The sequence below is a fragment of the Electrophorus electricus genome, chromosome 3 (assembly GCF_013358815.1).
Source record: "Electrophorus electricus isolate fEleEle1 chromosome 3, fEleEle1.pri, whole genome shotgun sequence".
NCBI lineage: Eukaryota > Metazoa > Chordata > Actinopteri > Gymnotiformes > Gymnotidae > Electrophorus > Electrophorus electricus.
Genome location: NC_049537.1, coordinates 21682428 through 21696391, shown reverse-complemented (window position 1 = coordinate 21696391; position 13964 = coordinate 21682428). Strand labels below are relative to the sequence as shown.

The following is a 13964-nucleotide window of genomic DNA, read 5'->3' as shown; positions in this document are numbered from 1 at the left end:
TAAAAGTAACGGAATTGCATATGATTTTTGTTTAACTGAAATATGTCAATACAGAATGTGAAAAAGTTCACTATGCATCTGGTTTAATATCACCTTTATAGCTGGAATGTCAAAAATACAGCAAAGCTTTTTTTCCCATTAAAATTATCCTGACATCCTCTACAGTGGGCATGCTGTTAAATTAAGAATAAAATAAATTTTGATAAAGTGTGAATTGTTTGTCTTACTCTTAAGAGACAGAAAATCACAACAACAACAACAAAAACCTAAACTGAACTTCTTTTTTTTTTCCACTCGGTCTCAGGAGGGGATGGAGATTTTATTTATATATATATATATATATATATATATATATATATGCGTGCTGCACAGTGATATATAGACAGGATGTGTGTGTGTGTGTATGTATACAATAAATTTAAGACCAGATAGATAGACAGTCTTAAATTTTATTGTATTATAGAAAATAAACATGTCGGAATTGAAATTTATGTTGGACCACAATAATGAAAATTGTTTTTATATTTAAAATAAAGATGGAAAGGAACGATTAAGGAAAAGGCTTTCCACTGAACGGAATTCTGATGGTGACTGACAGTGACTTTTTCTTTTCGGCTAACGTGTGGCAGAGCGCGATGAATGCCCATGCAGGAGTGGTGTTCTCAGCCGCATTCGCTTACCAAGACCCGTCCTGTTTCTCATTGGTGAATAGGGTACAGATTGCCTCGATAGTAGAACAGCTCTCATGCATTTTTCCCTGACGAACATACCAACAGACAGTTAAAACAGGAGCCTTCAGAATACCACAGGCCTATTTATTGTTGTAGCTGTTCTTCGGTAAGCAAATAGAATGCGTTTATTTTTTTTGAGGAGCCAGAAATAGCCGGTATACGTTTTCTAATCAAAAAGCCAGCCTTAAATGAATCACAACCCTCAGTACAAACAACGGATATACGAGGACACTCGAAGGACGCGCTTTATTTTGGAATAAGCTGAGAAGTCTCTCGATGGATAGGCAGTGACATCTCTTCACTTAACTGCAATACATCATCGACCAAGGAAAATCAAAGAACCCAGGCAAATTGCACCTAGCCTAATATCTGCAATCTCTTGATGTCGGAGGTGGTCGTTTCGTCTCATGTCCGAGTACCTGACGGACGGAAGCGCATTCTCCAGCTGTTTTTATCGGAGGGAAATTAAACACAATGGAGGAATGCGTCAAGCAAACACGAGAGTTAAGCTCTGTTCACTTTTCTTTTCCGGCTCTCCTTTCATGACAATGTCTTGGCCGCAACTGAGTGTCTATATATGCCGTTAATCGTTCCTGATTTAATCCAATACCCCGAATCAAATAAACTAGTCTACTATTGCACTTACTTCTGAAGGGTGTTGGGGCAAAACGATGGTATGGTTCCAGTTTTTCTCTACCATCAAAGGTGATGCGTTTATATTTGGTAGTTTGGTTTTACTTTTTTGTTAGAAGACTTGCTGCTTTAAACTATTTTGTAGGCATCTGCAGTAATAAACCATAGCAACAACATGCATCTAGGAATAGATGAGCCCAGGGAATGCCAGTACAATCAGATCTGTACACATAACTCTTCACCCATGGAGACTCCCCACACAAAGAAAAGGAGAGTAAAGAGAAAGTGGCAGGTCTTTCCTGGCCGGAACAAGTTCTACTGTGATGGGCGAATCATGATGGCAAAGCAGACCGGGGTGTTCTACCTCACGGTGGTGCTTATCTTGGTCACCAGTGGACTTTTCTTCGCATTTGAGTAAGTGTCACAGTCACTGTGCATAGCCCATATTCTGTTTTTACTAGGTGCATGTTGTTTTTCCATGGTATTAGCTGGCACGTCCCAATTTGCCCCAGCATCAGGCTTCAGACTTGACTCATGATCCTGATGTTGGTTGGGTCAAACAATTCCCAGTTATGATGGTTGGCATTCCTCACTTATCAGTGGATAGAGATAAAATAAAAAAAAGAGGACAGCTGCACACACCTTATCATAGAAAAGATGCACTTTTGTCAGAGGGCCCAGTCATTGGCAACTATTGCGTTATGTTGAAACTTAGGTTTGAAGTTTTCCAGGAGAGAAATTTTGATTCAGTTTAACATCCCTGGGTCAGTTTCCCAGACAACACTAAAGCCCGGTTAAGTGTTTCATTTGATTAAATGGTCAGTGGGGGATTCTCTTTCAAAAAGCCTTTTTAGTGCAATGTTAAACTAAAAAGTCCAGTGTTGTCTGAAAAACTGAGTTTATGTCTATAAAGCGTCACAGATTAGGGTTGTAATCTAGGATTAGTTACCTCTTGTTGGTACAGTTAATTTTCTGTAATTATATGAAATATTATATGTGATCCAGTGTCAGCCTCTTCTGAATTCTCTGATTAGGATTGTACTCATGAAGAAAGTAGTAGAGAATGAACATGCTGTGGAAATCCATTCTGTCTGGCATATCCACCAGTAGCTGTATATGACTGTGTTCACTTGCGTTTGTTGTAAAGGGTGATTTTGTGTTTCTTGGTCAGGTGAAGAAATTGGTGTTGACGTATGTGAATTCTTACAGTCCCGAGTTGGATGTAAATTCCTAGTGAACAAGGGGAGCTTGTGTTGTCTCGTGTCTCTTCAGGAACAGGCTCAACTATTCAAAGATGTGTGGTTATGATACCCAAGGGGTTTGTGTGGGCCCATAACACTGCTTAAGTGTAATTTTTAAGTGCAATAATAAGTTAATCAAACTTTAGACTAAACTTCTCATCAGAAACATTTCTTAAGTGAAATATTCAATTTGGAGCATCACATGACAGTGAAAAGTGAACAATCATCTTTTGAACATAATGTTTCGCTTTTGTTATGCTTACTTTGTGAAGGAAATGCTCATGTCCGCTGGTGGGAGGCCAAAGCCACGGCCTCTGAGCATAAAGGATGTGTAGGATGAAACGTTTCCAGTGTCCCCTCCCTTGCCTCTATCCATCTCCTCCCTACAACCCACAACCTATGCTGCAACTTTCAAAAACGTGGCACCTCCTCTGTTGACGTTTCCTTGGCAACGGTTTCCTTTCTCACTTTTATGTGTGCTTTAGAACAACAGACGTCTCCTAGGAAACAGTAGAAAACCCTGCCCACGGGTTGATTTGGTGCCCCCGGCTGCGTCATGCTATTTTAAATGGCAATAAAAGTCATTAAAGTGGCTCTTCGTGCCATTAGAGCCAGCACTTAGTGCTGAGACGCAGAAAACTGTAGTCCCAGAGTTCCAAAGCTGTCATGCAGGTTTTGTGTAATGTGACATTTAAGATGGTCTTGGAATTCACTGGCGGAGATAATTATTTTCCAGCTGGTGACTGAGAACTGTTCAGATTTGCATTTATGCATTTGAAGGGGCAAAAAGAGTCCGTTTTGCATTTCAGTTGCATATTCATAGACAAGAGAGGAAGTAGGATATTACATTCCATTTATAGGCTGTCCAACATAAGCCCAGCTGGACTAGCTTTGGTCCTACAGAAAATGCTCTGTAACTTCAGTATGTCTTCCATACGACCGTACACCCTAGCATAGGTACAATCAGCATTATTATTTTATGGTAGTCTTTACCTAAGACAGGGTTGGATCTCCATGCTGGAGGAGCCTTCTGTGATTTTGTATGGCAGTTCCCATATGCAGATACAGTAGACGCGCCCTGGAATGTAAGCACAGGAGAAAGACACAGCAGCCAGTATGAAGGTCTCAGTGTCCAGTGTCCACGTTTAGCTGCAGAGTCTGCTCTGTTTAGCCCTGTGTGTCCTCAGAAATAATATGGGGATGCCACTTGAAATATAATCCTTCAGTAAAGTCAAGAGCAAAACATGCCACTGGCTGGGGCAGACACAACAAGGCATGATTAAAAGGTCTCCTGAGAGATACACAACCTTTTTTTTTAACGAACAGCTGATTGTATCTGCACACTTGATTTGGAGTCGGTTAAGACAGCATCAGATAACACGGAACAGCAATTGGACCACTCAGTTTCCAGCATAAGTCATTATAGCTTTGAGGCAGGATACTAGCAGACAGTGTGACTGGATTTTGGGTCAGTTGTGCTATGAATTGTTTGCAGATGTATTAAAGTAGACATCTATACAGCACGTTTTATCAATGTTATAGGGCTAGTCACACTAAATCAGGGTTTTTTCACTACATAGCTTTGTTTGTTTTGGTTTTGTATACATCTGTGAAGATGTTGCACTTGTGAAGTTTTTATTATTTACTATTATTAATAAACTAGAGTAAACTAACAAGCTAGTATACACCACATAAACCACATTCCAAAAAATGTGATATTTTCCTGTGAAAAAAATCTTGACTGTAATCTGCACTTATATTCTTTCTGCATGGCCTCTCTTGAAATAAAGTAAAGACTGAAGATTTCAGATGCCCCAGTCACACACAGAGCAGATATCATGGAGAATTAAATCCTGATGGGATCATGGGACAAACATGGAAGAGCTGTCTCTGAGAGTAACAACAACAATTCTATTAAAATACCACAGATGGTTTTATCAGGAAAAAAAAAAAAAAACTGCCTAAGGAAACCTCTAACAACCTCTGCGTTAACAGCCTCTGTTTACATTTTACGTATGTCTCTTGAAGATCTGAAATCATATCAGGATTGTTCACTGCAGTGCAAAATATTAGCCAAGGATTGCAGCTGTGGTGAAACTGGGCCAATTTCTTGTTATTGTTCTTTTATAGCTTGTTTCCATTACTTCATCGTTCGCCTGTAGCTAAAAGGTATTGAATGTTATGATAAATATTAAAAACAAAAGCCTGTTATCAAAAAAAAATTATTTTCCCTGATTCCATGTTGTTCAAAGCCCAATAAACACAGTTATAAAGACGGGGGCCCATGAAGAACCAAGAGTACTTTAACCAGGTTGGGGACAGTGTAAGTGTTTTATAAGGACACATGTACATACTATTTATTTCTGGTGTGCTTAAAAGGTTCATGGAGAAATGTGGAGAAATGCACTTTCTTGCAAAGCATCGTGAAGCACTAATTGAATCTCCCTTTCATTTCTTTGTCCATTTTCATTTAGTTGCCCTTTTCTGGCCTCCAACCTGAGCCCTGCCATCCCAGCCATTGGCGGAGTCCTGTTTCTCTTCGTCATGGGCATGCTTCTCCGGGCCAGTTTCAGTGACCCAGGAGTTCTGCCTAGGGCCACCCCAGATGAGGCTGCAGATGTGGAGAGGCAGATAGGTAGGCATGTGCACAGGTTGGCCTCCGCTGGCGCTCAGCTTATTCTAAAGAACTCTTGGCTTTGATGAGGGCAGTGTTGATCTCTTGAGGTTACATCACTACCTGGCAAAAAAAGTTTCTCTTCAATGGAATGATTTCTTTGACCTGGCAAAAACTTCTACATTTTGAAAGCACTTCAAACAAATAGATGAGAGTTTTTTTGATGATTTTTTCATTTTAATTGTACTTCTACAGATTTCCATGCCAGGTATCTGAACATGTCAGAGAGCTTGGGTGTTTACTTTTGCTCTTTTCACTTTGGAAAGACCTCGATGTCTATTGGCTAATGTAGAGGGACTACTCAGTGTGTTAGGATTTGGAGTGAGAGGATTTGCCATTATCTTTTCTCCTCTTGGGATATGCATAATGCATGTTCTTCTTCTGTCAGAGTCTGCTGCCATTTTAAATGGGGGAAAACTGGTTAAATATTCATAGAGCAGAAAATGAAGTGCTCATTGTAGTGTTTTTTTTTTCTCACATTTTGAAGGCTAATATTTAACTCGGGTGAGAGGGTAAGTGCATAGTTGTACACACATTAGCAAAGTTAACCACACCTCAGGCACCAAGCAACTCTATTATCATACAAATTCTTGCATGAAAATGGTTGGGGGGAAAAAAAAATCTTGACTGACTTGTTTCTTCACGCCGGCATAATCTACTCACTGCATAGTGTGGCGATGCTACCTCATGTTCTTCACTGAGGGCTTCATACACCCTTATGCGAGAAAGTAATTCACTTGGATTCAGAGACATGTAGATGGGGCTGGGCTGTTAGGATGACGGCATTCCTCGTGCTCAGGAGAATAATCTGATTCCTAGTAAACACTAGGAATGCTTCATTATGCTCCAGGGTTTTTATCCCTGCTGATCCATGTATCTTGAGAGAGCTTGAGAAAAGTGCTGTGTATCATGGAATACCATGCGTACAGGTCGAGTGCACCTTAATGTAACTATTTAGGGTTAGTGGTGTAATGCCTCGGCACCACACACTTAGTGTTTCATCTAACACACCTGGGGGGACTCCTACTGAGTGTCAAACCTTTTTGGTCTGAATTAGGTGTGCTAGAGGTGGCAGGAGACTGAATGGTGTTGTGTCGTTGCCCTCCAGGGCTGGAATTTGCCACCTGTGATCCGGTTTAATCACGGTGCATAGAGTGAAAGACGGGCAAGGATTGGTCATGCTTTAGACGTGGTGATCGAAGGTTCCCTCTGTGCTATGGCTTGTAGATGCAGCCAATGGTGCGGGTGGTCCGGGCTATCGGCCTCCGCCTAGGACCAGAGAGGTGGTCATCAACGGGCAGACGGTCAAGCTGAAGTACTGCTTCACCTGCAAGATCTTCAGGCCGCCACGAGCGTCTCACTGCAGCCTGTGTGACAACTGCGTGGGTAAGCATGAGGGTGAACGAGTGAGTGGGTGAGTGCGACTGTGTGTCGCACTCTCACCGACTGCCTTTTTTTCTTTTTTAATGCAGAGCGCTTCGACCACCACTGTCCCTGGGTGGGCAACTGCGTGGGAAAACGAAACTACCGTTTTTTCTACCTGTTCATTCTCTCCCTCTCTTTCCTTACCATCTTCATCTTCGCCTTCGTCATCACCCACGTCATACTGAGTGAGTAACACTTCCCACCCACACCCACTCTTCAGTCGCTGCTCTCAATGCTGCCAGTGTTTTTATCCGCACACATATTCTGTGGGTTAAACTGTATTTCTGACGTTAGCTTATGTGTATCTTCTGCAATTACAGCCATTTCAAAGCGCCATACATTGGTGTAGTTAAAGGCATTCAAAAGTGTCATACACTGCTATAATTAAAGGCACTCTGGAGCTTCATACACTGTGATTTATTGACAGTATTGCTGCCTTAAATAGTCCAACCAAATGTACTTGAGATATGAGTCAATCTGGAATTGGACAGTGATGCAGTTTTCATCGGTTTGCTTCCAGGATATTGGATTTTGAATATGGCAATTGTTTTGTTTTCTCTATGGTTCACCTAATATCTATGTAAACTTCCTCAAAGTTGATATTCTGTGTGATATAAATCTATATATATATATATATATATATATATATATATATATATAATTTTTTCCATGTCATTGTATTAAGCTTCCTCTTTGAGAGCTTGTGCAGCTCTCTGTGCATGGGGAAGCTTCATCTTATCAAGTGGCTACTCTTCTCCGCCTTCTGACTGACAGTAACGGAGTCGCGGTTCTGGGGGCCGCTGACAAGGCAACATCTGTCCTAGCGGTTTCTGGGCAAGTCGTGGAAGGCAGTTAGCCACTGTTCATCGCACATGGCCATTCAGTCCCACCTCCAGGATGGGGGGCAGGCCTTGTTTACTGGTGGATCCGCCTACGTGCACGTTCCTCGGCTGCCCTAGATGATTAGCGCACAGACTAGCTTGTGGCAGGGGAAACAAGCAGCGAGGTAGATGGCTGTTTTAGGTCATCAGTAATTGCAGAAGGAGTTGTTGGTTCAGTCTATAGGAAAGTATCACAATATTGTGAAGTATCATAAATATGGTCTCAGGAATATGTGCATTATATTTCAGGGTCTGTATAATCAGTATAGCTCTTTCTCTGCTTCAACATTTACCAGGTTGTGTAGCAGCTGTCACTATTAAATCTCACTTCACTTCTTATTTGTTGCTGTATCATGTACATCGAGGCTGCCGAAGTCTATCGCTCTGCAAAGTTTAGTTTCAATCTTAATTCTAATCCTAACACACCTGATTAGTGAAGCTTGTCAGGTGCCAAGAGTGCTGGATTCTAGAAAACTCTATTGGGCGGTAGACCTCCATAGACCAGCCTTAGGCACACCTGATATATGTATTTCTGCTAGTGGGCAGCTCTTTTCATTACATGTGATTTGTTGGGTAAGCATTAGCATTGTTCACTATTGTAATTGGCTGTTAAAATCTAGTTTATCTCACAGGCTTATCATTTCATTGTGCCTCTGCCCATGGCTAGGAGTGTCACACATCCCTGTGCCATTTCCGTGCATTATATAACCCATGCTTTGCCTGCAGGATCCAACCGGACTGGTTTTCTCAGCGCCCTCAAAGACAGCCCTGCCAGATATCCTTCTACAAAGGCCCTGTGTGTCTGGGTGTGAGGGTGTGTGTGTGTGTGTGTGTGGAGGGGTTGCTAACAATCTATTTCTAGCTTTCACACCTCCAAAGCCCAGTGACAAAGAGCAGTATCTCTGAGTAGGTTGAGAGAAGTAATAACATGGCTATACACCCACTCACTTTCCATTACCCTCTCAGACAGCCGTTCCATGGGAATATAAAGGAACGCAGCTTTAATGTAAAGATGGGAAAGGGTTTGAACAGGGAGTTTGAACATGGAGGAGTCAGGATGTCAGATGACATCTTTCCTTTTGTTGATTTTTGTTACTGATGAGATGCCTCGTGGCTGGGTTCATTAGTCGAAGCCCACCTGCTGCTCTCAGTGAATTATCAGCTTCCCAGGTATCAGTTACTGCCTAATGATCTCTTTTAGAGAGAGAGAGAGAGAGAGAGAGAGAGAGAGAGAGAGAGAGAGAGAGAGAGAGAGAGAGAGAGAGAGAGAGAGAGAGAGAGAGAGAGAGAGAGAAACAGAGAGAAACAGAGAGAGAGAAACCTGCAGGTAATCACATGCACATTCCTTAGTCCCCAAGCAAATAAATCTCACAAATGAGCTTTCTGAACTGAAGGGTTGTATAGCAGGTGTTGCCAGTAAAGGGCAAAGTGAAGAGCAAGTGTCACTTTTTATAAACTAAAATAAAATACAAACAAACTACATTGAATCATAACTGAAACAAAAGGCAAAGGATTATTGGCCTTAAAACTAGTAGGTTAAAACATATTGATTTTTTATTTCAAGTTAGGCTCCTGTAGCTCACCTGATGTAGAATAAGGAACTAGCAATATCAAACTCTTCGGTTCAGTTCCCAGGCAGCACACAGACCGTCATGCTAATAAGTCACTCTGAATAAGAAAATCTGCCAAATTCTGAAAATGTAAATGTAAAATGGTTGTGGTTTGAAAAGAATCTTCAGGCTCAGATTAGGACTTTAAGGCAAAGTCTGGCTACAGATTACTAACACTAAGGTTGTGATTAAAATCCTAAAGTTTAAAAAAACATAAGAAATCTTATGAAATCATAAGATTTGTAATATATTTTCACATTAATATGCATTTGTAATTTGTCTGAATAGCCATTACTTGGATTCATTTACATTTCTAATAAAAATAATGCATAAAAAATAGTGTAGTGTAAAAAATCTTGTATCTTAGCTTCATATTCTTATTTACATCTCAAAGCTCTGCTGGGAGAGATACCAGACACCTTTTGGACTTTTGTTTTGACTGTGACTGATAACCATTCATTCATTTGGGTCAAGAAGAGAGAAAGTGTGAATGTGTGTGTGGGTGTGGTGTGTGTGTGTGTGTGTGTGTGTGTGTATGCATGCGTACATGCATGCGTTTGTGTATCTGGACTAGTCTGGATGTTGTCATGGAAACAGTGTTCCGCTTTCCTTCACTGGTGCACTGTGCTGGAAGTTGTGGTGTGTTTTTTCTCCGTCTGGTCCATCGTGGGCTTGTCAGGCTTCCACACCTACCTGATCAGTTCCAACCAGACCACCAACGAAGACGTGAGTTAGCAATGCCGTTCTTCACCCCCTGTCTCCTCCTTTCCTATCCCAACCGTCTGTGAAGAACCTCCTTGCGTGGTGTTACGATGGTTAGCATCCCAGTGAGGTGTGCAAACAGTGAGCAAGAAATAGTTTTAAGGGCTTGAATGTAGGCAGTGTAGAGCACATATTTCATTCAAAATCAGTTATGCAATTCTGTTCTATACCAGCCCCTAGAGCATAGCTATGTTGAGCTACAGGAGATGCTCAGAGGTGCTTGAGAGGCATTGGCAGACTTCACACGTCCCAGAGGACGAGTGCATACCCTTCACTGGTTGAGGATATGGGCATACATGATTGAGCTATGAATGAATCAGCAAAACAAAATCTAATGGCCATGGGAAGTTGTTACGCAACTTCAGGGCCCTGTGATTAAAATAAATCCATTCTTTTTAAGCAGAATTTTAAGCCTGATGTGTGGGAACAGTTGAACGTTTCATCATAGCACGGTGTCTCAGAATTGCCTCATTCCAGTCTGCAGTTTTGTCCCAGACAGCAGCTCCTGATCTCATGGAGCACATCCTTGTTTCAGATCAAAGGGGCTTGGTCATCCAAGCGGGGCAAGGACAACTACAACCCCTACAGTTCCGGCAGCATCCTCACCAACTGCTGCACCGCCCTGTGTGGCCCCCTTCCGCCCAGGTGAGTTGGCACCAGTTAAAGCACATCATTCACTCGTGTTTTCTTTTTCTTCTTTCTGTTCTCCCTCATCTCCTCACTAAATCACACTGTCAGTAGTTAAACTGAATCTGGGGGGGGGGGGGAAAAGTTTTTCAATTAAGATTTCCATCTGCACCCTCAGGAAGTAATTACATATGCTCGCTGATTCTGGGAATTGATTTGGCTTTGTCGGAAGCACTGTGATGAGTTCAGCAGTTTGCAGGGCCGGTGTATGAGTATGAACAAAGTAGAGCAGCCCAGATAACCACTCCACTCTGCTCCTCTGGGCCGCTCTACTGCAAGTGAGTTATTTGTAGGCACATTGGCAGTAATTCAGTAATTCCTAGATTACTTGGCATTATGGGTATGATGGCTGCCTCTCTTCATTATTGTTCATGGTGAATACATAATTGAGGGTTGTCTTGGGTTTTTTTTTTGGTTTTTTTCTTTTGAAGCATCTTCACACACTCACACACCCACACACACACTCTCATGCTGACGCACGCCATTAGCAAGTTTCCCATTAGCACAGGGAAATGGCTGAGTCTGGCTTGGTACAAGTAGTTACCATCTGTTTCATGTGTGGGTGTGCAGAGTGGGAGGAAGTCCCAGTTGCTTCGTACACATACACACACACACACACACACACACACACACACAAACAAAGGCAGGCAAGCACCCAGTGGCAGGGACCCTCTTGAGTGCCTCAAGCTCACTCATTCTGGAGCTCTCACCCACGTTCGATGACTCACGGACTGTGTTTGCTCCAGGCTGCTAATCTGCTGTCCTCTCCTCTCCTCTTCTTCCTCACTCACTCTGTGTCCACCCTTCAGCTTGATTGACAGGCGAGGATTTGTGGAACCAGACAGCGCTCAGCCCATGGCTCAGTCAAACGGCACCAACACATGTCCCTTGACTCAGCTTCAAAGTCATATGGTAAAATCTGTGGAGTGAGGGGGTGGGGGGGCATATCCTTTCTCCTCTGTCAGAGTGATAAGTGCATTGTTAGATCAATAGGAAGTACCTCATTTATACGCTAAGGTTACTCTTTAATAACTCTGTGAGATAAGTGCATAATGTGGTATTGATGTGTTTAATCTGTGTTTGAGTACTGAGGGGATTCCTGAATAACCAATACTTGTGTGACATGGATGCCCGGCACAGGGTCCAATATTCAGTGCTTTCAACCGACTAATCAGTAGCATGATGGAATCATGCCATTCTTTTGTTGTTGTTGTTTTTTTTTAGAATAATATGGAAAAGCATAAACAACAAAATATCAAATAGGATTTTATCTCAGAGGGCGTGTTTTTCATTTTGTGATACTACCAATGTTAAAACGGGTGTTTTGTTTTACTAATAACCTCTTAGCTTCTGCCTTCTAGCTGTGGCTGGTGTTCTTAAACTTTATCGTGGTCTTCTTTTCGCCAAAAGCTCTTCTTTCACCAAACCGTTTTCTTCTCCAATGAGTTACCCTATCCCATATTTCTGTTAACTACTTCCTATTGTATTTTCTTTGCATGTGTCTATCCTTACTTCTCTCTTTCTCCCTCTTCTTCTCTCAGTGTCACCAAGACCAGTGCATCCAGAGCACCAAATTCGTTTTGCAGGCTGCTGCCACCCCACTCTTGCACACCCAGCCTGCATTGCTGAGCGGCGGAGGCCCCCTCATGCATGGGAAGTCTACCGTGGGGGTTCCTTGCTCAGTGCTGCTTCCCAGCCAGGCCTCCCTCCCGCTCCTCACCTCCCTTCCCTCTTCTGTCCCGGGCATGAGCTGTGGAGGAGAGCTGCTGTCTCTCCACGACTCAGAAAGCCACTGTCCCCACCAGCTCCCCCACCAGCACTTCATCGGCTCAGAGGAGACGCCGTCGCCCCCTGCCGTCATGCCCTGCGCCGCCCACGTGGGCCACCACGTGCACCCGGCACTGCACTATGACCCCGCCAGTCAGGACTCGCTGCACGAGGACTCCGTGCGCGGGCTGGTGAAGCTCAGCTCCGTGTAAGGAGTAACAGGAAGGTTCGGCTCGAGTGGACCAGCCTTCGAGAGGCTCGAGCGGTCGAGTCAGGGCCAGAAGCCATACTTTTTATCCGCACAGAATGACAACCACTTCCAGTGTGCTTTTTGTCGTATTAAAAGGCTGTCAGGCTATAACTCCATGAGACCCAAGCAAGGACCAAAAGCAGAGTCTTGGTACAGGAGAGCTGATTGGCTAGATCCCCACCCCAAGTGTACCTCAAGGTGAATTCTGTGCTTAAGGACCAAGTGCAGCATACGTTATCAGCCTACTGACACAATGACCAACCTTTGTTTCTATTAAGGATGTCATTGTGTAACCGAGTCATTCCACTACAGCACTGAAAATGTGACTATGGGCAAGGTCAACCCCAGAAATCTGTGTTACTCCCTTGTACAGGGATGTTTCATGACTATGGAGTGATGTCATGATGTCACACAGGGATCTCACATGATTCTGGAGTGATGTACTTTAAAATGGAAACACACTGATTTAAATGCAATCTCACTGCCTTTAAAATCTCTGGGGTTCTGACAATATGACAGTGGTTTGTGTGACGATTATGAAATATGCTATCGTCATATTGCATCACATTTTTTTTTGGAAATGTTGAAATCAAGTGCCAACACATTATAGTGATGTGACTATGTGCCAAATACAAGTTTACTGATTTACCATTGTAGAGGTGATATCTTGTCAATAAATTCACTTTATATGGAATCCACATTTCTGTCTTTCCTAAAAGGCCTGAAGAAAAGCCAGCCCACCTAACAACGTCTGGGACAAATATTTGCACATAAAATGTCTTTTATGTGACCTTTGTCCTTTGTACACTTCCAGGTTTATCCTGCTCAAAGTAGCCAATAGTAGGTAATTTCACATGTACTGATGACAATAACGGCTGAAATGGTAAGTACAGAAAAGGTGATAATCAATACCCTGATAGCTATGGTTATATCAGACATGGTATACTTTTACTGGATGACAATTTATTTCCTATGTTTTCACAGAAAAATAAGCATTATTAACAACACCCATTATTGACAGGGCACCTATCCAGAGACTATTGATGTTAGCTGATAGCTTGGTGAGAAGCCACAAATTTTAGTTCTGTCCAAACCTCAGCGTTCTAACAACTGAACTTCATGGTTGCCATATCATATGGTATTACAAATCTCAAATGTTAAATGCTTACGGTATTTGTCCTAAGTGTTTACAAGTTAAAGAGAAAATTCCCAAGTGTTTTTTTTTTTTTTTAATTAGGACATAAGTTTTTCTAAAGTTAATAATCAGCAGTAGATCAGTAAATAATGTGTAGAGGAAGTACAT

At 42.4% G+C, this 13964-nt stretch overlaps 1 protein-coding gene across 1 annotated transcript; it reads left to right on the top strand.

Annotated features, from left to right (window-relative positions):
• The first annotated feature begins 548 nt into the window (after positions 1–548).
• On the top strand, positions 549–13328 carry zdhhc14 (zinc finger DHHC-type palmitoyltransferase 14). The gene is made up of 9 exons (XM_026999042.2): positions 549–1778; positions 5080–5240; positions 6507–6665; positions 6752–6889; positions 8312–8360; positions 9819–9921; positions 10493–10602; positions 11454–11556; positions 12186–13328. Exons 1-9 carry the CDS (start codon positions 1540–1542, stop codon positions 12621–12623), a joined length of 1500 nt encoding a protein of 499 aa, XP_026854843.2. The 5' UTR covers positions 549–1539; the 3' UTR covers positions 12624–13328.
• The last annotated feature ends 636 nt before the right edge of the window (positions 13329–13964 follow it).

Bases quoted from the DNA above. Each gene is read 5' to 3' on its own strand.
- zdhhc14 (XM_026999042.2), top strand. From the start codon at position 1,540: ATGCATCTAGGAATAGATGAGCCCAGGGAATGCCAGTACAATCAGATC. The intron at 1,779-5,079 runs GTAAGTGTCACA...ATTTTCATTTAG, and splicing joins GGACTTTTCTTCGCATTTGA to TTGCCCTTTTCTGGCCTCCA. The intron at 9,922-10,492 runs GTGAGTTAGCAA...TCCTTGTTTCAG, and splicing joins ACCAGACCACCAACGAAGAC to ATCAAAGGGGCTTGGTCATC.